The following is a 23,324-nucleotide window of genomic DNA, read 5'->3' on the forward strand; positions in this document are numbered from 1 at the left end:
AATATCAAGCTTCTTGCATATTCTAACTTTCCTTTGCCCCAGCAGGGACATAAAAACAGACAAAGACCTGTATCTGTGCCGTATTGCCCTGTGATGATATGAGCAGGAGTCAGCCATTATGCCTGCTCCACCCTTCAGTACAATCACAACTGATAGCACAGTCCTGTGCTCTCCCTATTCCCCCCTTCATGCGAATGTGACACGTGGTCCTCCATGTTCTATCAGAGGAGATATCCTCCCTGCTACCGGTGTGTCCAAACCCATCAGATCCCTTCTTAAGCTTCTGAACTTTGTTAAGCTTATACAGTAATTATTTTCAAGTGCAATGCTGTAAAGGAAGGAGTAAGGAGCCAGGTAAGTGGGGCTGGGAATCCAAGGCAGGCGAGGTGGGTGAGAAAGGCAGGCAGAGGCAGCAGGCGGAAACCAGGAAATCAGGTGAGTTGTTTGGGGAAGGGTGAAGAAATCGGGGAGAAAAAGATGGCAAACACAGAAGAAAGGGCAAGAGAGAGTATATATAGTATTTTCTATAACATTTAATTTCCTGTAACGTTTTAATCTCCTGCAACATTTGACACGGGTCTACAAAACTCTGTAGGGTACAGATAGGGTAAATGCAAACAGGCTTTCTCCACTGAGGTTGAGTGGGACTATGACCAGAGGTCATGGGTTAAGGGAGAAAGGTGAAAAGTTTAAGGGAAATTTCTTCACTCAGGGGGTCCTGATATTAGGAACGAGCTTCTAGCACGAGTGGAGCATGCAAGCTCAATTTCAATGTTTAAGAGAAACCTGGATGGTAGGGGTATGGAGGGCTACTGTCCTGCTGTAGGCTGATGGGAGTAGGAAGTTTAAATAGTTTCAGTATGGACTAGATGGGCCAGAGGGCCTGTTTCTATGCTGTACTCTCCCCTGTCTCCTACTCATACTGCATCTCCCATTTTTGGTCAAATGAATCAGAATCAGAATCAGGTTTATTATCATTGGCATGTGACGTGAATGGTCAGAACTCTAGATATCCTTCTGACCATGTTTAACTATACCTTGGTGGACTAGTTGACTACACCTTTCAAGTTGGATAGATTTCTGCAGCTTCTCATTTCTCACCTCACTGAATTCACTGTTACAATATGCACAAATACTACACTCACCCCAGTCTGATCTTATATATTTCCGTGCAATGTGACCAAGATGTAGAACAAATTAGCAAGTACCTGTAGGTTATGTATCTGAGTATCTCTGTTCACACTCTGAGCCAAAGATACTTGGATCGGACTTATCTCCCACATTCAAGTTTACCCCATTTGGTCTTGTTTTCCACATACTCCCACATGCTGTCACCGAGACCCAGGACCTGCATTTCCATGACTGTCCATAACTTCATTCACCACTATTCTGAACTGATTTGATGACCTACAAACTCATTTTCAAGGACTCTTTACAACTCATGTTCTCAGTATTATTTTTATTTGCATGGTTTGTCTTCTTTTGGACATTAGTTGTTTGTCGGTGTTTGTTTATACTGTATATAGTTTTTCCAAAACATTTTATTTTCTTTCTTTTTTCCTGTAAATGCCTGCAAAAAATGAATTTCAAGATAGTGTATCACAACATCTACATACTTTGATAATAATAAATTTACCAAGGATAGAAACACAACAAAGACAGTAATTATGAACTGCCTCAGGTTTTTGCTAGCTACTGCAAATATTTGGTGCAAGAAGGCACCCAAGAGTCTCGGCCTAAAACGTTGACTGTTTATCCCTCTCCATGGATGCTGTCCGACCTGTTGAGTTCCTCCAGCATTTTGTCTGTGTTACGCACCTGATTTTCACTATGCACTCTGTGTTTATGACCTCTGTGAGACCATCAGCAGATAACTTTCACATTTACAACCCATTGAGTCACCAGTAAAGGGCCCAGACTGCTTCTTTCCTGCAGTAATTACTCGATATTATAAATAGAAGCAATAAAGTAAACAAGAAGGCAAGGTTTCCCATGGCTGGAGGAGCAATAACCAGATCTAAGGCAATTAGCAAAAGCAAAAGGTGACTCAAAGATGTTGCTTTCACACATAACTGGATTGTTTGAATGTTCTACGATTCAAACCTGTGAGACCATTTCTGGTCTACTCACTGAATATCTGGTCATCACTTTACAAGACAGAATAATGTTAAAATATTCAGAAAATATAACAGCACAGAAGTGGGAAATTTTGCTGGCATATTATGCAAAATGTTTCCGTCAAAGCTAAGATCAGAAATTAACAAATTGAAACTGTAATGAATTAATTAATGTTGCAAATGTACTGTGATTGAATTGGTGAGTGGACGTCCATATCTTAATAAAGAGAGACAAAGATGCAGCCACTAATGATAGAAATTGATCTGAGCTGGAGTGCAAAGCAATAGCTTGTACCATGAATTCTGAAACTGCTTCAACCTTTGCTGAAGCATTTTATTTCCTGTAGTGGCTGCAACTTGCTGAGCTTCTACCTCCTCCACAGGCAGAACCAGAGAAGAAAGCCTCTGAAAGAAGTCATCTCAAACAGGTGGACATTACATTGATTCCTCGCCCAGTGCAATAGCAAGTTAAAAGCTACAATGATCAAAGTGAGTCTGTATTCCTGCTAAGGAAACATTACAGCTATTATGAATCTATCACAAACAATGCCCTTTCAAGTCTTACAAGAAACCGGAAAAAGTAACATCAGTCTTAATTAAGTAGTTGAATCAAACACAATACTCAGACCAAACACTGTCAGTAATTCAGAGTTTCTTGCAGGCTATTTGGGTTTTTGCAAGTTTTATTCCCAAAAGTAAAGTGTAAGTTTACCTCGCAAGTAGGAATTCTGAACAAAAACAAACATCACAGACATCCATGATGTTGAATGGAAGTGGGCTGTGGATAACCCTCGAGATCTTATCTCATTAAGTTGGGAAATCTGAAAAGTTATACTCAAATGACTTTGAAGCTCCTGACTTTGTAAACACAGCACTTAATGGCTGGACACAAAACAGCCATCAGTTCTCAGCTGAAGTAAACTGTAGAGAGAACATGCTCACATAATTTCACTTTATACTCAGCTATTATTAAAAATGCAGCCAGGATACTACACCACAAATAAAACACTTCAAATTCGAAATATCCAAGCAAAATCGCACAAACATTAATATCCACAAACAAACTGTGCCCTAACCTAGAACGACAAGAAGGACTGACTCTATCTAAACCGGAGAAAAGCTGGTGAATCCATCAAAATATCAGTTGAGCACTAGACAACGGGGTGACCCGTTGGGGCACCCTTTGAGAGAAGGATAGTGCAGTCTGATGTGACCAGAATGAACATCAATTTTCTGGAATGCTATTGGTATTGCTTTGCTTTGGAAACTGAAGTAGAAAACCTCAGTTTATTAAAGAAGAACGACGCATAGCAAAGCAAATATAGCTGCTCCTCATTTAAGGAAGGACATTTTTGATGGCATCATTTCTGGCTTATCTGCTACCCTTGTGCCTCTCGTTGTCAATCTAGAGACGTGCAGTCCTTTCATCCGTCTCTTCTGCTCTTCTGCTGTTTGTTGTATGTCTGATCTTGGAGACATGCATGTCTCTCCTCCTCTCATCTTTTTTTTTGTCCTGACTCTTCAATCCTGGCAACACACGTAAAAAATGCTGGTGAACACAGCAGGCCAGGCAGCATCTCTAGGAAGAGGTACAGTCAACGTTTCGGGCTGAGACCCTTCGTCAGGACTAACTGAAAGAAGAGATAGTAAGAGATTTGAAAGTGGGAGGGGGAGGAGGAGATCCAAAATGATAGGAGACAAGAGAGTGAGGGATGGAGCTGAGAGCTGGAAAGCTGATTGGCAAAAGGGATACGACGCTGAAGAAGGGAGAAGATCATGGGACGGGAGGCCTAGGTGGGAGGGAAGCCCAGAAGATGGGCAAGGAGTTATAGTGAGAGGGACAGAGGGAGAAAAAAAGAGAAAGAAAGGGGGAAAGGGAAAAAAATAATAATGAATAAATAAGGGATGGGGTACGAGGGGGAGGTGGGGCATTAACGGAAGTTAGAGAAGTCAATGTTCATGCCATCAGGATGGAGGCTACCCAGATGGAATACGAGGTGTTCCTCCAACCTGAGTGTGGCTTCATCTTTACAGTAGAGGAGTCTGTGGATAGACATATCAGAATGGGAATGGGACGTGGAATTAAAATGTGTGGCCACTGGGAGATCCTGCTTTCTCTGGCAGACAGAGAGTAAGTGTTTAGCGAAACGGTCTCCCAGCCTGCGTCAGGTCTCGCCAATATATAGAAGGCTGCATCGGGAGCACCGGAAGCAGTAAATCACCCCAGCCAACTCACAGATGATGTGTCGCCTCACCTGGAAGGACTGTCTGGGGCCCTGAATGGTGGTGAGGGAGGAAATGTAAGGGCATGTGTAGCACTTGTTCCGCTTACAAGGATAAGTGCCGGGAGGGAGATCAGTGGGAAAGGGATGGGGGGGGGGGGGCGGGGAAGAATGGACAAGGGAGTCCCACAGGGAGCAATACCTGCTGAAAACAGAAAGGGGGGGGGGGTGGGAAAGATGTGCTTAGTGGTGGGATCCTGTTGGAGGAGGCGGAAGTTACGGAGAATTGTATGTTGGACCCGGAGGCTGGTGGGGTGGTAGGTGAGGACAAGGGGAACCCTATTCTTAGTCGGGTAGCGGAAGGATGGGGTGACAGCAGATGTGTGTGAAATGAGAGAGATGCATTTCAGAGCAGAGTTGATGGTGGAGGAAGGGAAGCCCCTTTCTTTAAAAAAGGAGGGCATCTCCTTCGTCCTGGAATGAAAGCCTCATCCTGAGAGCAGATGCGATGGAGACAGAGGAATTGCAAGAAGGAGATGGCATTTTTGCAAGAGACAAGGTGGGAAGAGGAATAATCCAGGTAGCTGTGAGAGTCCGTAGGCTTACAGTAGACACCAGTGGATAAGCTGTCTCCAGAGATAGAGACAGAAAGATCAAGAAAAGGGAGGGAGGTGTCGGAAATGGACCATGTAAACTTGAGGGCAGGGTGAAAGTTGGAGGCAAAGATATGTCTATCCACGGCCTCCTCTACTGTCAAGATGAAGCCATAGTCAGGTTGGTGGAACAACACCTTATATTCCATCTGGGTAGCCTCCAACCTGATGGCATGAACATCGACTTCTCTAACTTCTGTTAGTACCCCACCTCCCCTTTGTACCCCATCCCTTATTTATTTTTTTTCCTTTCCCCCTTTTTTTCCTCTTTTTTCTCCCTCTGTCCCTCTCTCTAGAACTCCTTGCCCATCCTCTGGGCTTCCCCCCTACCTTTCTTTCTCCCTAGGCCTCCCATCCCATGATCCTCTCCCTTCTCCAGTCTCGTATCCCTTTTGCCAATCAACTTTCCAGCTCTTAGCTCCATCCCTCCCCCTCCTGTCTTCTCCTATCATTTCAGATCTCCCCCTCCCCCTCTTAAATCTCTTTATTATCTCTTCTTTCAGTTAGTCCTGACGAAGGGTCTCAGCCCAAAACGTTGACTGTGCCTCTTCCTATAGATGCTGCCTAGTCTGCTACATTCACCAGCATTTTTTATGTGTGTTGCCTGAATTTCCAGCATCTACAGATTTCTTCGTCTTTGATCCTGGAGTTGCGCGGCCCTGGCCTCATCCGATTCTTGTTCTCTCCCTCTCCTTGCTGCTTCCCGACAACATTTGGTGTCATCTCTTGATCATAATGTCCCCCTTCCCTTTCCACGCGGCATAATTAGGCTGACCTTTTTTTTACCCTAACGCTGGATAGAAGATACGAAGCACTAACACCAAAGGATGCTGATTATTCTTGGTAATGTGGTTGGCGCTCTCCTAAATGGACATGATATAGTCACTGCTGTCCTTTGACTGCAACAGAGGCTTTTATGGGTGTGTCAAGTACGTCATTACAATAAGATTTAATTATCTCTTATTGATGGGAGGCAGTTTGATCTGCCCCAATCCTGCACATGCTGATGGTGATTAGCAGAATGTGACCCCGCGATGCAGAGCTGCTGAGGCTGGCCATGCGCATGTGTCAGGCTGTCGCGTCCCGATTTCCATGATGGCCAGTCGGCTCTTGGGTGAAAGCCAGCCTGTTGATTTTTGGCAAATGAGCAATTTTATACGAATATATAACCCTGAACTCTGCCTGCATTCTGTAAGTTAGTGCATTTTAATTCGATTTAGCCAAAAAAAGTGCCGCTGTAATGCACCATTTGTGCTAATTGGAGGTCACAAACAGACAGAGCGTGAGAGTTTTAGTAGTATATAGATTAGATTCAGATTTTTCCACATAACATTATTTGGTGTGCATTGTTCCTGAGGCATCAGAAACACCACGAGGATTTTCAACCACGCTAAATACTACCTCAGTTACATATTAGGACAATACACACTAATGAAGAGCAAACACAGATCACACAAAAAAATACAGAGCTTTATTTTCTTATAGTGAAGGTGTTGCTGGTAGTGCCAGAATTTAGCACCCATTCCTAATTGCCTTTGAGGTGATGTACTGAGTTATTAGGGTGGCAGGGTGGAGATACATTCGTCTCTACCAAAGGAGAGGTAAGGCACTCCTTCTCTCCGCTAGCCTGCAGGTTACCCTTGCTTAGCCCCTCCCCCATCCTGATCAGGGTCACATGAAGCCATGGAAGCAGGTGGTGGATGGTCATATGAGCAGCCGGTGCATATCACAAGTCCTGGTTACACCAAGCAGACAATCTCTGAAGAGTACTGATAATGGCTGGGGTCACCCGTCTTGTGAAGACACTGACCAGAAGGCAGCAATGGCAAACCACTTCTGCAGAAAAGTTTGCCAAAAGCAATCATAGTCAAGATCATGATTGCCAACAGCATACGACCCAGCACGTAATGAATGAATATACCAAAATACAGAGAAAAACTTTGTTTTGCATGCCATCCACACAGATCACTTTGTCTCCAAAAAGAAGGAAATGGCAAACCACTTCTGTAGAAAAACTTGCCAAGAATAATCATGGTCATAGACCATGATCACCCAAATCATTAACACAGCACACGATGATGATAACTGAGTTATCCTCTTTACCTGCTGCAGCCCAAGTTGTGCAGGTGCTTACAATTCCCAAGACAGCAATGGCCAACACCTGAGAACACCCATTTAAGGAAATTGCACCTCATTAAGGAATTTTCACCTCAGGCCTAGGTTTTTTTTAAAAACACAGAGAGTGATGGGTATCTGGAAAACACTGGTGGGGGTGGTGGCAGAGGCTGATACAATAGGGATATTTAAGAGGCAGCAAGACCAAAGAACTGATTGTGGACTTCAGAAAAGGCAATACAAGGCAGCACACACCAGTCCTCATAGAGGGATCAGAAATGGAAAGCACCAGCAATTTCAAGTTCCTAGGTGTCAACATCTCTGAGAATCTATCCTGTGCCCAAGATATTGACGCAGATAAAAAGACACAACAGCAGCGATATTTCATTAGAGGTTTGAGGAAATTTGTTTTATCACCAAAGCCACTTGTAAATTTTAACAGATGTACTGTGGTGAGCATTCTAACTGATTGCATTACCATCTGAGTGTTTGGGGGGGGGGGGGGGTTGCTACTGCACAGGATCGAATTAAGCTACACAAAGTTGTAAACTCAGTCAGCACCATCATGGGCACTAGCTTCCCCAGCATCCAGGACATCTTCAAGGGGCAATGCCTCAGAAAGGCGGTATCCATCGTTAAGGACCTCATTACCCACGACATTCCCTCTTCTCATTGCTATCATCAGGAAGGAGATTCAGGAGCCTTAAGGCACACACTCAATAATTCAGGAAGAGCTTCTTCCCCTCTACTATCAGATTTCTGAATGAACACTGAATGCACAGACACTACTCACTACTTTTTTTGCCCTCATTTTATTGCACTTTTATATAACATATATACTAGCTAAATTATATATATATATACACACACACACATCTTCATCCTACTGTAATTTTTTAAATTATGTATTGTAATGTACTGCTACCACACAACAAAAAATTTCACAACGTATCCCGGTGATCTCAAACCTGATTCTCTTTGGTAGGCACATGGATACAAGAACCCCCATCACCCAGGACATGCCTTCTTCTCATTGTTACCATTAGGAAGGAAGTATAAGAGTCTGAAGTCACACACTTATTCCTCCCCTCTGCCCTCTGATTTCTAAATGGACGTTGAACCCATGAATGCTACCTCACTACTTACTTATTTCTTTTTTTGCACTACTTATTTAAAATACACACACAGAAAAAAATAATTATAGTATGTATTTATCATGTATTTCATTGTTCTGCTGCCGTAAAGCTGACAAATTTCACAATGTATGCCACTAATATTATTAACCGGGTTCTGATTCCCAAAAAAATGGAGGATTATAGGCTATGTAGTAGGGAAGGGTTATATTGATCATGTAGTAGGTTTATATTGGTTGGTTCAATATTGTAGGCTGAAGAACCCATACAGTGCTGTACTAGTCTATGTTATAATCTATGTTATAATACGCAGTTAGCATTCCAGGATTTGGTACAGCAGTAAGGAAAGAATACTGATATACTTCCAAATCCTGACGAAGGGTCCCGGCCCGAAATGCCGACTGTACCTCTTCCTAGAGATGCTGCCTGGCCTGCTGCGTTCACCAGCAACTTTGATGTGTGTTACTTCCAAATCAGAATGTTTTTTCTGGAATTTGAAGGTGGTGGTGTTCTCATGTGTTACTGCCTTTATCCTTCCTTTGCATCAGTTTGGCTTAGTTCTCAAATTGCTATATTTAGGATTACACTAGTAGCAACCAGCTTCTCATAGATTAGTATATAAGCTTAGAGGGACCTCTCTATTCAAATCCAGGTTTGAAATAAAATAGAATCTAATTCAGCAGCACACAAAAAATCAGGTACATATAGTATTTTTTGTGCAAATACTTGAATGACAACACATCTTCATGCACTTCTCATTAAACTGGCAAGATAATCCTGAACTCGAATGATTGGGTTATCACAAAGGAAATGTACACAAAATATGAAGCTTGCATAATAACAAAGTTAAATTAATTACTACCTCACAACAATTACAAGATATCTGTAAAGATTTTTAAGTTTTTAGGATAACAGGCTAAAACAAATTAAAGAATTGTTAAAACATATTATATCTGTCATTGCCCCATCCATCACTTTCCCTCATTCACTTCTGCTTTATTTTCTTCTTCCAAAGACAAAAATACTCAGTTTCTCACATTAGATGGCAAAGGCAAAGTCATCTGTGTCATCGACACTCAGCGGCCACTTTATTAATTCCTCGTGTATCTAATAAAGTGGCCGCTAAGCATACGTTCATGGTCTTCTGCAACTGTAGCCCAATCACTTCAAGGTTTGATGAGTTGTGCATTCAAAAGTGCTCTTCTGCACACCACCGTGGTAACGTGGTTACTTTAAGTCACTGTCACCTTCCCGTCAGCTTGAACCAGTCTGGCCACTCTCCTCTGACCTCTATCAGTAACAAGGTGTGTCACCCACAGAACTGCCACTCACTGGATATTCTGTTTTTCGCACGATTCTCTGTAAACTTAGAGACTATTGTGCATGAAAACCACAGATCAGCAGTTTCTGAGAAACTTAAACCAGCCCATCTGACACCAACAATCATTGAACAGTCAATGTCACTTAGATAACATTTCTTTCCCATTCTGATGCTTGCTCAGTACAATAACTGAACCTCTGTCTGTATCTTGTTTTACAGCAGTTGGCAAACTGAACCTCTTGACCACCTTGCATGCTTTTATGCATTGAGTTGCTGCCACGTAATTGGCCAATTAGATATTTGCATTAATGAAGTGTATAGGTGGCCACTGAGTGTATTCTCCTATTCAAAATGTAAGTTGTCCATTTTCTCATCCACTAAAAATAAGTTGATTTTATGATTAGCAATTCATCTGGAATAGTCTACCCAGAACAGATCAATGGTGAAGAGTGAAGGGAGATGGATCCATCTGCTATCCTGAATCAACACAAAGTGAAAGGACAAGTGTTTCAACATCAGGTAAGAACAATCAATCCAGACAGAAAAATTTACTTCTATTCTCCAATGTGGGAACTACGTTGATTCAACATGCTATTGGCTTGCAGCATTGCTGCAATAATAAGCCAGTGTGGGTCACTTTCTCACACTCTGCTGCAAGGTAATGGTTTATACCACAAGCACATTCTGCAATTGAACTTAACGTTTCTAGAAAAATCTGAATAGAAATGAGCACAAGGCAACACAGGATGCAAACTAATATAGGACTGCAACTATTATCAAATACAAAATCAGACTACAGTGCACAGCATGATTTGTCCTTTCCATTTTGTGCAAGCCTTAAACACTCGCAAACCAAAACAACGAGCAAAGTTTGTTACTCTGTTTGAGGTGATTTATTTTGAATAAAATTAAACAAATCATTTTCCTTCACTTGCCTCCACTTCTTTGCCACTTATACTCACCTGGATGAAAACTTTTTTTAAATGCTTGGCTAGAACAACACGGGGTGGTCCTTAGATAAAATGAAGTAGCCTGCCAGTTCAACCTTCATTTCTCTCTGTAATAAATATCCATAACACAAATTATGACTGTTCCTCACCAGCAGTATGTGACAACATACTCAAGAAAAATTGTTTGGCTGATTTTTTATCTCACTCCGTCTCTCACTTGATGAATTAGTATTCCTCTATATTCAACATGGGCTGAGGGCAGTCGGCACATAGGATATTGAAGTTATTGTCCATCACCAAGAATAATACATCAATGTACAAGGTTGGCCAAGCCCGAAGGACATGGTGTCATTGAAATGGGCCCTTCTGTTTATCACATCCATGCCAACCACTCTGCATATCTATACCAATCCCATATGTTCATATTAGGTTCATGTCCTCTATACCTTGTCTACACAAATGCCTGTTTAAATATCTCCCAGCTGTAGTGACTGTCCCTGATTCCACCACCACCTCCAACAGGGGTACAAAAATATCAGTATTGGTATTGGTTTATTATTGTCACATGTACCAAGATACAGTGGAAAAACCTGTCATGCATAGAAAGTGCACTGCAGGTAAACATTAAAGTGCAAGAGCATAACAAGGCAGGATATGAGGTCAGGAGTCCATCTTATCATACAAGACGTCCATTCAAGAATCTGATAACAATGGCTTAGAAGCTGTCCTTGAGCCCAGTGACACGTGCATTTAGGCTTTTGTATCTTCTGCCTGATGGAAGAGGGGAGAAGAGAGAATGTCTGGGTGAATGGGGTCTTTGACTATGCCGGCTACTTTACTGAGACAGTGAGAAGTACTGATACTGGTACTAGTAATGGTTCATTATTGTCACATGTACCAAGATACAGTGAAAACCTTGTCTTGCTTACTGTTCATACAGATCAAATCATTACACAGTACATCGGGCTAGCATAAGGCAAAACAATAACAATGCAGAATAGAGTGCAAAAGCTGCAGAGAAAGTGCAATGCAGCTACTCTATACGTAGAAAAACTTTCACCTCAGATCTTTTAAAAACTCCTTCCTCTCACCTTAAGCCTGCACCTTGATTTTTCATGCACCTACCAAGGGAAAAAGATTCTAAATACCTACTCTATGTCAAAGGCAAAATGGGCTTGTGGCAGCAGTCAAAGCCTTCAGAACTAAAATAATTTGTCCTCCTAAATGTGACACATACATTTGTCCATAACCCTATATTCAGCTCTGGGGTAAAGAATTCCAAAGGTTTGTGACCCTTGGAGAAGGAAGTCTTCACAATCCCTTTCTTAGGTAGCCCATTATTCTGAAACTATGTCCATAAGACAATAATTAGGCTATTTTAACCCTTGAGTCTGCTCCACCATTTTCCCTTTCAATCCTATCCTCCTGCCTTCTTGCCATAAAATTTGATGCCGTTACTAATATATGCACAATGACTTGGTCTCCACAGCCATCTCTGACCAAGAAATTCCTCCTCATCTCTGTTCTAGACATGTAGGTCTATTCTGAAGCTGTGCCTTCTGGTCCTAGCCTCTCCCACAACTGGCAACATCCCCTGTACATCCCGACTATCTAGACCTTGCAAACCCAGTAGGTTTCAATATGATCCTCCTTCAGTATTTCACTAGTGTTGACCCCACAAGAACTATCTTCTCAGTGTCTAACCTGAATACCTCTCCCTTGAAACTTATAAGCTCTGTTCATTTGTTATGTGCCACGTCGTATGACGTGAGTGATTATGGTCCCACCACCAGGATTGTTCTTGGCAAATTTTTCTACAGAAGTGGTTTGCCATTGCCTTCTTCTGGGCAGTGTCTTTACAAGACGGGTGAACCCAGGCATTATCAATACCCTTCAGAGATTGTCTGCCTGGCTTCAGGGGTCGCATAACCAGGACTTGTGATATGCACCAGCTACTCCCATGGTTTCCAAGTGACTTTGCTCAGGGGTTCTAAGCATGTGCTACGCCTTTCCCAAGAGTGATCTGGAGGCTTGCGGAAGGAACAAGTGCCTAACATCTTCTTTTAGTATATCCACCCTGCCACCCAAGCATAAGCTTCAGTGAAATCAATTTTCATTTCTTCAAACATCAACCTGCTCAAACTATTCTTCATAAGGCAATTCCTGCATCCAAGGGAATATCCTAACGAACCTGTGCCCATGCAAGCCTTAGCAACTCCGTGTACAATTGTACTATTCAGTTCTTTTTGTAATAGAGGCCAACCAACATACCAGAGATAAATAAATTCTGTAACTCCACATCACCAGTATGACCAAGCTAGGAGAACAATGTTCAATAAGAAATGTGGCAGTACTGGACATATTCAAAAACGAGAGGATTTGGTGAAGTTAAGACACATGGTAAACAGCTTTCTATCCATGCTGGGTTGAGCATCAAGCTAACAACTTGGCCCCGTAAAAAAAGTCAAATGGTACAGAAACAGCAAAAATGCTGCCCAAAAGGAACAATTGGGAAAATGTGGGGAAGGCAGTTCCACACACTGCTGGTGCATCGTGATTACAAATATATATAACATCCACAAGATGTCCTTCAAAAGACCAAGCCTTTCTCAACCACATCTAACTTAACCAGAATCCCCCAGCAATGACAAGTGCGAAGAGCAGAGGGGACACACTGACGCAAACAGATTCAGGTAACTTCTCAAGGGAACTAGGGTGGGATGCACATTTTGGTGCTTTCGATGAGGTGCACATTTTCACCTTCCAGATTCAAACTTCATGAATGTTTACGGTTTTCCTTCAAGATGCTCATCATGCGCTCTGCCTCAATTTCTCTGCGCGTCCATTCATCACCCACTCAGACGCTAAGGACAGCCTTACAATAAAGACCACGTTCAAAGCAAAAAGTAGCAGCAGATTCAATTTAATAGAAGCAAATTTTCTTTTCACATGAAACATAGCAGCACCTGTTTTATTAATGTCATTAGATCACTGGCCTCAGTGAAGGAAAAGAATAATTGCCTGGCAATTAAGCATGCCTCCAAACTCCTGGAGAGAGACAGCTAATTGGTGCCGGCGATAGGGGAACAAATGTTGAGAATTAATACCATCTCAAAGGAAATAACATTAAGTCACATGACACATTACAGTAAATACTTTCCAGCATAAAAACTGCTTTATAGCAAATTTAAAGGACAACAATGCTCTATCAGAAACCACACCACAAAAAGGATCTGATACCTGTCCACACAAGAACAGCTGAGCAAATTAACTCCATAGTATAGTGACACCGTCAGGACCATTCATAACACAGGCCTATTCCGCACTGTATCTCAACAAAAATAAAAAATAAAATCATGTTTATTTCAATTATGTTATTTATGCCGCATCAGATCTAGAGGCACGGTCATTTTGTTCTCTTATCCTTGTGTACTGAAGAATGACAAGAAACAACCTTGAATCTCGAACAATTAGGGTAAAATAGGTGTCAGACTTTGATGCACTATCATTAATAACTACCGCACAGCCTCTGTCCACCATACTCAAGCTTCTACACAATAAAACCCACGCTGAGACTTCAATATTTTTTTGGATTATTTAATTTTCTTTCTGTAAGCTTTCAGCAACGTTAACATAAACCAAATGCCCCCACGCAAGTGAACTGTCTAACATTTTACTGCATATGGAGCCGATGTTCTCAGACACTACAGTGCTGGGGGGGGGGGGGGGGGAGATGTCACAATATCATTGAGCTGCTCCCACCCGTATTCACATGTTTCAGCTATTTCCTTCACAATTTCTCCCACAGCTCTCACCGCCTTCGCCTACAGGTTGCAATTAGACAGACTCTGCTGTAAGATTACTGCCAAACACATCCAGTCACTTGGTCACACTGTGCTGTCCACGGCCAACTTCTGTAAATCTTCTATTAGAGCACTTCTACTCGCTCCACTTGACAGAAGCATCAAATGTTGTCTCCCTGCTGCTTCGGCGTTAACTCTCAGACATCAATCTCTCGTGACCGCTGTGAACCTTTGCAATTCCTCTTCCACCCCTAATGGTCCAATTACTCGCTCTCCTAAAGAGGAAGCTGACCTTTCCGGTTCAGTTCTGCAACCTGGTTCGTTTTGGTGAGAAACGTGTGCACTTCGCAAACACCTTTAACAACAATCTGGCACTTCTAAACATCATAAAAAACCTGGGCATTTGATTGCCCAACTTGCTGTCAAATTGCTCCACCAGCGTTGCCTTTGAAATCAAATTGGAACAGGCCATTCCCACCTCAAATTTCTCCTGGACTGTTGTTGATGCCTCTCACCTACATCTTAAATACAACGAAAATACCTGTTTGAATGTCTCATATCGGCACCTCCTTCATAAACATAGTCACAGTTACAATCCAGTTTTGATGGCTCCATTCTTCACTGTCCTTCAACCATCAAGTTTTTTTGATGAAATATCAAATTCAAATATAATCCTTATATCCAGTCAACTGCTTAAGGTTCAAAACATTACATTTTCACTTAATTCAAATTCTCTTCCTCAACAACTTCTATATTTATAAAGCCCACAAGACTCAATACCAATTGTACAGAAATTATTTAACTGCCCCCTTGTTCCCTCTATTACTTATTTCCAAATTTTGAAATTAAGAATGCCCATACATTTTTAAGCACCAAACTGAAGAGATTTTAAACACATTCAATTTCTCCTTTTCCTGCAATTGTCATCTGCAACCAAACCCTTCTGCCACCAAATCATTTCCCATTCTTCTTTATCCTATGGAACCTGCAACAAGTTGGTAACAGGTTACCACAATACATAGGAGCAGAATTAAGCCAATTGGGCTCAACAAGTCTACTCCAACATGACTCATTTATTATCCCTCTCAACCACATTCTCCTTCTCCCTGTGACACCCTTATTAATCAAGAACCTATCAACCGCCGCTTTAAATGTACCCAATGACTTGGCTCCCACAATGAATTCCACAGGTTCACCACCTTCTAGCTAAGGAAATTCCTCCTCATCCCTGTGCTAAAGAGACATCCTTCTATTCCGAGCTTATGCCCTCTGGTCCTAGACTTTCCCACCATGGGAAACATCCTTTCGATGTCCACTCTATCAATGCCTTTCAATATTTGATAGGCTTTAATGAGGTCATCCCCTCCCCCACATTCTTCCAAACTCCAGTGAGTACAGGCCCAGAGTCATCAAACTCTTCTCATACATTAACTCTTTCATTCCTAGAATCATTCTCCTGAACCCCCTCCAATGTCAGTTATAAAGTGCTAACAATTTATAATTGGATTGCATTTCATAATAATCAAAATCAGACACCACAACGTGTTCTGTGACTGAAGCCAATAGGTTTGATAGAACTTGGGACATATTTTTTGTGGTATGGTTCATTCATGGGCACAAACAATTCACACACCTTAAGGTTGAGTGAGGCACTGTGTTGACCGGACAGTGGTATCAGTTACAAGCCCCTTGCCAAAAGAAGCTTCAGTCCATCCAGATCCTAAACTTGTGAGAGCCGGAATCCAAATTATACGCTATTTTAAGACCACTGATCTGTGAGTGCAAGTTTACATGCCTATCTTCATGACATTTTTGTGACTTCCTTATTGAGAACAACCTTATTGTAGGGTTTGGAGGCTTGCATGCCTCAATGACCTGGACAGCTATGCTGGCTGGATTCAGGGCCTTTCTGCTTTGGCTCCTGGCAGGGTCAACCATGCCAAACAGGTCAAAGAGTACAGGCCTGACTAAGAATGGTCCACTGGTCCTCCAGGTTCGGGTGTTCTACTCAGGGCTAACAACCCAGACTGGTAAAACAAAACAAAACTACTACGGAAACAGTAATGAGGAATCCTTCTACATCTGAATGTGACGGTGTTCCTGAATCTCCATCCGGGACTGACAGTGGTGAAACCAGAGAAGAAGCTACTGACAAGATGAAGGAAGCTCTGAACTACACGAGAGATGGAGGACCTTCATTGGTGCCCTAAGCGCCAGTGGCGTCATGGGCAGTAACTAAGTAAATATTGAGAGCTAAGTAGCAGAAACATCATTTCCCTCACCTGTCCATCCTCAGCCAAACAATGTCATCACTGGATCCTCGTCCCAAGTTCTCCCCACATCCTCAAACACCACTGTGGCAACACAGCAATACGCCCAAAACCATTACATCAGGGCACCAGGCTAGGAATAATAAATGGGTTCAGCCACACCAGCATTCCAAAACCAAATTATTAAGTGCCACCTGTCATCATTGCAACCAACAGTGAAAATTCTTCCCTATTTCAAGCATAAAAGTAAGAATAAAAATGATGTATCATCCTTATGCTTTACCTTGCAAAGTAAACAATCACAAAAGTGAACCTTTTTAGCATACTGTCAACTGTCAAGAACAGAAGACAACTACAATGTAGTCATACTGCAAAATGACACAGCTGTAGTTGGTTTTTAACTCAACTTTATCTACAGATCTTGGTGTCATCACTGCAAGGACTGAGGGGACATTCAAAACCAGAGTTTAATGTCTCTATCCTGTCCCCAACGTGTTGACACAGCGACAAAGAAGGCACAACAGCAGCTGTATTTCATTCAGAGTTTGAGGAGATTTGGTGTTACCAAAGACACTTGAAAATTTCTACAGATTGGAGAGCATTCTAACTGCCTCAAAAAGGCAGCATCCATCATTAAGGATCCCCATCACCCACACCATGCCTCGTTCTCATTGCTACCATCAGGAAGGAGGCACAGAAACCTCAAGGCACACACCCAACAATTCAGGAACAGCTCGTTCCCCTCTGCCATCTGATTTCTGAACGGACACTGAACCAATGAACTGCTTTTTTATTTTTATTTTTGCACTACTTATTTAACTATTATATATACACATATTTACTATAATTTGTATTTTTAATATTGTGTATTGCATTGTACTGCTGCCGCAAAGACAACAAATTTCAGGACATATGCTGGTGATATTAAACATGATTCTGATATAAAAATTCAGACCAGACCTAAAGACCCAAATATAACATTGCAGCTGAATTCAAAGGCAAAGTACAATCCATAATTGGGAACAGCAAGAGTTAGAGCATAACACTGCACGGCAACAGGCCCTTCTGCCCAACTCATCTATGCCAAGTTCACCAATTTTGGCCCACGTCCTCTAAACATGTATCTACCTGTCCATGTACCTGTCTGAATATCTTTTAAACAGTTATTTTACCTGTCTGTATCACATGCTCCATTCCACATATCTACCACCCTGTATGGAAAAATTTGCTCCTCAGATTCCTTCTCCATGTTTCCCGCTCACTTTCAACTTGTAGAGGTTGCGTACCCCTTATCTGAAATGCTTGGTGCTGGGAATGTTTCAAATTTCAGATCTTGGGATATGCAATGAGATAGCTTGAGATCGCCATCATTTCCAACACTGAATTAATGTGCTACTGGTAAGCAGTCTTCATCTTACTCTTGTTCTTCACACACGGAACTGTTCAGCATGTTAGATTTTCATCAGTGATGACCTTAACAAACGCAATAATGTATTTCCCTGTTGCTTCATGATCAGCAGATGCTTTATCACAAACCTTCAAAAAATTAATGACGTGCATTTTCTTAAATTTCTGCATCCAACCTGCTGAACATTCACAATTAATTTCAATTTTTAGTCTGTTGTGATAGATCTTTGCTTGTTTCATGCTAGGCATACCATTAGGTAGCACATGTTCACTGCGACACTGACGAATCCACTCTTTCAAAACACAACCAAGATCTTCATATTTCACTTTATGCCATGTTTTTTCTATTTTTCATTAACTTCTGCTCATTACATATGTGAGGTCACTTCTCAGAACTGTCTGTGGTGTGCAGGGACCTGCACGTCACTTGGGAATCTTCCCAGCTCCTTGCTGAATTTCCTATTTGTAACATCATGTCAGCATTCCAAAAAAAATATTGGATTTCAGAGGTTTTCAGATTTTGAAATTTCATATAAGGGGTACTCAACCTGTAGTATAAATTGCAAAGCACGCATCTACCTGCTCGTTTTAATGACTATATATAATTTTCTAATTTTTTTTCCACATGAATTCAATTCAGAAACTGCAATTTCTCCACTTTACTATGCCAGCCTGGTTCACAGGTAGCTTTCCTATCTCCAAGGTAAGAAGTTGCAAAGTTCACGCCCCCTCTCGGGCCTATAGATTGACAGTCCAGTTACATTCTGAGAACTGCACTATTAGAGTTGTGAACTCTTAGATGATATAATGCCCAGTTTATGTCCTAATGGATTGAAAAGATCTTAATGAGAATAAGGAATTTGTATATTCTAGCAAAGAATGACCGCTCAACTATCATGACCAAACCCAGATATAAGGTCATCACTTTTATGGTGACACTTGCTGCCTGTAAATTCACTGCCTCGTGTGTTTGCATGCAGAGGTAAATCACTGGATTTAAAAAGCCATAAGATATCCTGAGAAAATGTAAGCCTTTTAATAAATGGAAATTCCTCACATATCTGAAAGAGCAATAATTGCATTCATACTTTTCAACACACTGGACACCATGAAGTTAATTACTGTACTGTTATGAGCTCAATAGTGAAATGGGTAAATGAAGGCTAACCTTTATGTTGCAAACTTTAGTATCAAGCTAACAAATTAAGTCTAGTGGATTTCCTAATTTCACACCTTCACAAGCACCAACTCTAACATGACAAATTGTCACCTCTAGACTAACAAAAGACCCACCCACTCTTAAAAAAAAATGCACAAACAGATTAAGACGAAGTATCCCATTTACACTGCAAGTCCAAACTCATGGTAACACGGAACTAAACCCTGAATGGGCTCATCTTGGAAATTTCTGGAGATTTAAATGAACAATTCAGCACAATAAACATGACCAAATGTGTAAAGCAATATATCAGTTGTTATTCATTGCGACACAGAATGGATCTCAATCAAATTGTTAGTGACCTGCAGCAGTATTATCTAAAACCAACAAATACAACAGCCAGTGATCTAAGACGCAAGAAACCTCCAAGCATTGTACCACACATGTTGCATTGATTTGTGCACTGCATTAACACCCTGATGTCATCCAAAAGGCATCTTGTAGAAACATATTCATGACCAAAAAAATGCCTTTAAAATCAAATATAAATACCCTCAGATAAATAGTCAAGAAAATGCACAAGAACCACAAATGTTCCACAGCTTTAGGTTAGTGGTATCTACAAATTTTGGCATCAATTTCCCTCCTATTGCAATAAAAGTATTTATAAAGCCTACTTGAGTGATAAATCAATTGCCCACGGTCACAAACCACTTAAGCAACAAATTTAACTGCTGATCACGTCCATCATAGCTATCGGATTTGATATATCTCTCAACTGCAGAGAACCTTCTTAGTACTTGGAAGTATTTGAAAACGCTACTACGGCCCTTCCCATCCCACCTAGTAAAAAGCAAGTCTCACGAGTCATGTTGGAAGTACAGGAATTAAGTACACGATTAGACACCTGGTCAAAACCTACCATCTGCCTACTTCCTACTTCCCCAGCATCACAAAATTTATACAACCGTCTCTTTCCTTCCTTGAGCATCAAAGTGTGACACAACCGTCTGCTTTTATTCAAAAGCCACCTACCTTATCCTTTTCATGAGTCAGGAGGCTAACAGGTGGAAGGCAGGAGATCGAATCGTGGCCCTGCTTGCTATCGCCGCCCGATTTGCCACGCAAGAGCCGATACAGGGGCCCGTCCTTGATAATTCTGCCGTGGCTTATGGCGCGTTTCAGGGACAGCCTCAGCTGCTGGTGGAGGGCTGAGGATGCACCCGCTCCAAACACTGCTATCACATCCTTCTGAGCCCTCAGGTACCGTTCAATGTTCTTCAGTGATGACCCGTTGGGCTCTGACAAGCCTTCTATTGCCCTTTTGAGAAGTTTATTCCAATCGACATTGTGTTTAGCATCTGACTTGGATTGATTCCGAGGCTTGGGGAGTACAATCCGTCCTGGATTGTCTGGATCCTTGTAAGAATTAAGTCCCTTATTTGTAACCTTTAAGATTGTCCCGTCTTTGACACTCAGTTCCAGTTGTTCCAGGACAGTTTTTCTGTCTAATCCATGGGATGAGGCAACAGCATGGCAAATCCTTTCCTCCGAGGGTCTCTGTTTCTGCTTTTTCACTTTTTGGATTGCCTCCAGAATCCACTCGGTGTACAACGGATTTGCCAGTTTTACCATGGCTGATAACTCCCAGTATCCACAGAGTGTTACCCCTTATCTCTGTGCTGAATCAGTTCCACACATAACAAAAATAGATTTCTCGGAATAAAGCAGTTCACCATAGCATTGACGTTTTTCAAATCGAAGCCAATTTCCCCTCTCTCTCAACCAGGTCTATTTCTCACAGAGAGAATACGAGAGGAACAAAGATGCTCTTCTTCGCAAAATAGCTTTATTGAAATGCACGATTTATACAATCCCAACCTTCTGTAAAGGTCCCAAAACTCCAAACCATCAGAAAGCCTCCATTCAATTGCCTACACAGGCATTCACACCGAATGTAATGCAAGATGAACACTAGGCAGAACTACGCACCTGGAGGAGGAAACACAGAAATTACACTTTGAGTAAAGGAAGAGGTAAATGCAATACTGTGCAATGGTGTACCTTGCAATAATGAGTAGATAGGAGGGGAAGGAGCACGCTACGGGGAGCAGTGAAAGGGGTAAAGATTGCAGCGACTTTTAGCAAGAGGCTGAGGGGGTTACAGAGGGAACACAGGGGAGGTATCTAGGAGGTGTAGGTGGTACAAGTGCAGCAAGGGTGGACGATACGGGTGGAAAGCAGGAGCATCTATGGCAGTGCAGAAGGACGTAGATGGTATTGAAGGGGAATGACAGAGTGAGGAATGAAGGGTTACAGTCGGGATTCCCAACCTGAGATCCACGGTCCCCTCAGTTAATGGCAAGGGTCCATGGCATTAAAAAAGGTTGGAAATCCCTGGTTACAGGGAGCAGGGACCAGGATGGAGAGCGATTTGGTGCAAGGAGCAGGGTAGGGGATACAGGATGGAGGCTAAGAGCAAGGGGGCAGGGAAGAAATATGGGCATAAGGTAGTACAGTGAGCAAGGGGAGGGGAGGGGAGAAGGATGGAGAGTTGAAGGGCTGGAGGGAAAAGAGGAGAAGAAAATTGGGGCAGAGCGGTGGGGTAAGTGTGCAAAGGTGGAAGGAGAGTAGCAGGAGAGTAGAGGTGCCGGGCCAGAAGGGGGTGCAGGATGTGGAACAGAGAGCAGCCCGGAGAGCTGCAGCAGCGCATTTAAATGCCCGGGCTATAAATAAGGGCCAGCGGCCAGTCAGCCCGGTCGCTTCCCTTCTGGCCAGGGACCGGCACCTTTTGTTTACAGCCCAACGCCGATGTTCCGGCGCGTCGGGGGCCGCAGGTGGCTGCCTCGGCCGCCCCAAACACAGGCTGCTTTTCAGCGTAGCATCCCCTCCCCCGCCGCCACTGCCACAACAAGCGCCCATTCTCCGCTACGCCACAACTCAGAGACCGAGGCCTGCGGCCTAGGCCACGGTCGGCGGCCGCCTGCCAATCGGCGACTCTCCCACCGGAGGGGGCGGCTCGGTGGCCGTCGGCAGCCCGGCTTGGCTGCAGCAGCCCCGACGTCGACCCGGGGACACCCCCCAAACGCTCGCCCTGCGCTAGGCCGCAGGCCCGAGCGGCCCGGGCTCCGGTGCTGTCGCGGCGCTGCGGTCGCGTTCGCCATCCAACCGGCCAGCCTCGCTGCTATCGACAGGAGGCCGGTGTCCGCTGCCGGGCGAAGCCGGAGCAGTGCGGCGGAGCCCCAGCTCGGGGCGGAGTAGACTCACCCGAAGCGCAGGAGAGGGAGAGACGGCGAGCGCCGCCGCCATCTTCCAGAGAGCAGGCAGCGGCGGCGGCGGCGGCAGCAGCGAGGGGGCGGCAGAGAGAGAGGGAGAGAGGGAGAGAGGGGAGGGACGGCAGGGAGGAGGGGAACAGGGGGGAGAGAGAGAGTAGGGGGAAAGACAGACGGGGGGATGAGATGGCGTGAGGGTGGTGTGAAGGGGAGGGTGAGGAAAAGGATTGAGGGAGGCGAGGAGTGGGGAGGGGAGTTGAGGAGATGGAAGGGATATGTTAGGGGGAAGGGTGTGAGGAGAGGAGAAGGGGAGGAAAGGGGTAGGAGAGAGGGGAATGAGTGAGAGGAAAGGAGTGATGGTTTTGGTGGAGGAGAGAAGCTGAGGATGGGAAGAGAGGAACAGGTGGTTGGGGAAAGCAGAGAGGAAGGGTGCAGAGAGGGGAGAGGGTAAGGGGAAAAGGAAGGGGGTAGGTGGGAAGGAGGGAGGGGACTGAGAGGAGTGGAAGCTGAGGATGGGGATGAGGATTGGGGAAGGGAGAAGGAAGAGGGGAGTGGGGTTGGGTGGGAGGAAAGGAGGGGTGGTTGGGAAAAGGATTGAGGGTGGGGAGTAGAGGAGATGAAGGGGCAGTTGGAGTAGGGGAGAGGTGTGAGGAGAGGGGAAGGAAGTGGTGAGGGAGGAAGGGGAGGGGAGAAGGGAAGGGGTGAGGAAGAGGGGATGGGTGAGAGGAATGGAGGGAGGGGGTTGGAATGGAAGGGAAGCTGAGGATGGGGCAGAGGATTGAGGGAGGGTAAGAGGAATGGGGAAGGGAGGAGTGGGTGGAGGGGAGTAGAAGAGATGGAGGGGGAGGGGGAATGGGTAAGAGGGGAAAGGGTGTAGGGGAGGAGGAGGGAATGAGTGTGGG

General features: G+C 43.6%; 1 protein-coding gene across 2 annotated transcripts in view; it reads right to left on the reverse strand.

The window, feature by feature from the left end:
* The window catches only part of LOC140201864 (histone acetyltransferase KAT6A-like), a 198,848-nt gene extending 176,347 nt beyond the window's left edge, over positions 1-22,501 (reverse strand). For both annotated transcript variants that reach the window (XM_072266610.1, XM_072266609.1), the window contains exons 1-2: positions 22,418-22,501; positions 20,186-21,142 (exon numbers count right to left, since the gene is read on the reverse strand). In XM_072266610.1, the coding sequence (XP_072122711.1) occupies positions 20,186-20,785 (600 nt within the window). In that variant the 5' untranslated portion in view covers positions 20,786-21,142; positions 22,418-22,501. The remainder of the gene's footprint in view (positions 1-20,185; positions 21,143-22,417) is intronic.
* Between the last annotated feature and the right edge of the window lie 823 nt (positions 22,502-23,324).

Source organism: Mobula birostris, chromosome 8 (assembly GCF_030028105.1).
Source record: "Mobula birostris isolate sMobBir1 chromosome 8, sMobBir1.hap1, whole genome shotgun sequence".
NCBI classification, from domain to species: Eukaryota; Metazoa; Chordata; class Chondrichthyes; order Myliobatiformes; family Myliobatidae; genus Mobula; species Mobula birostris.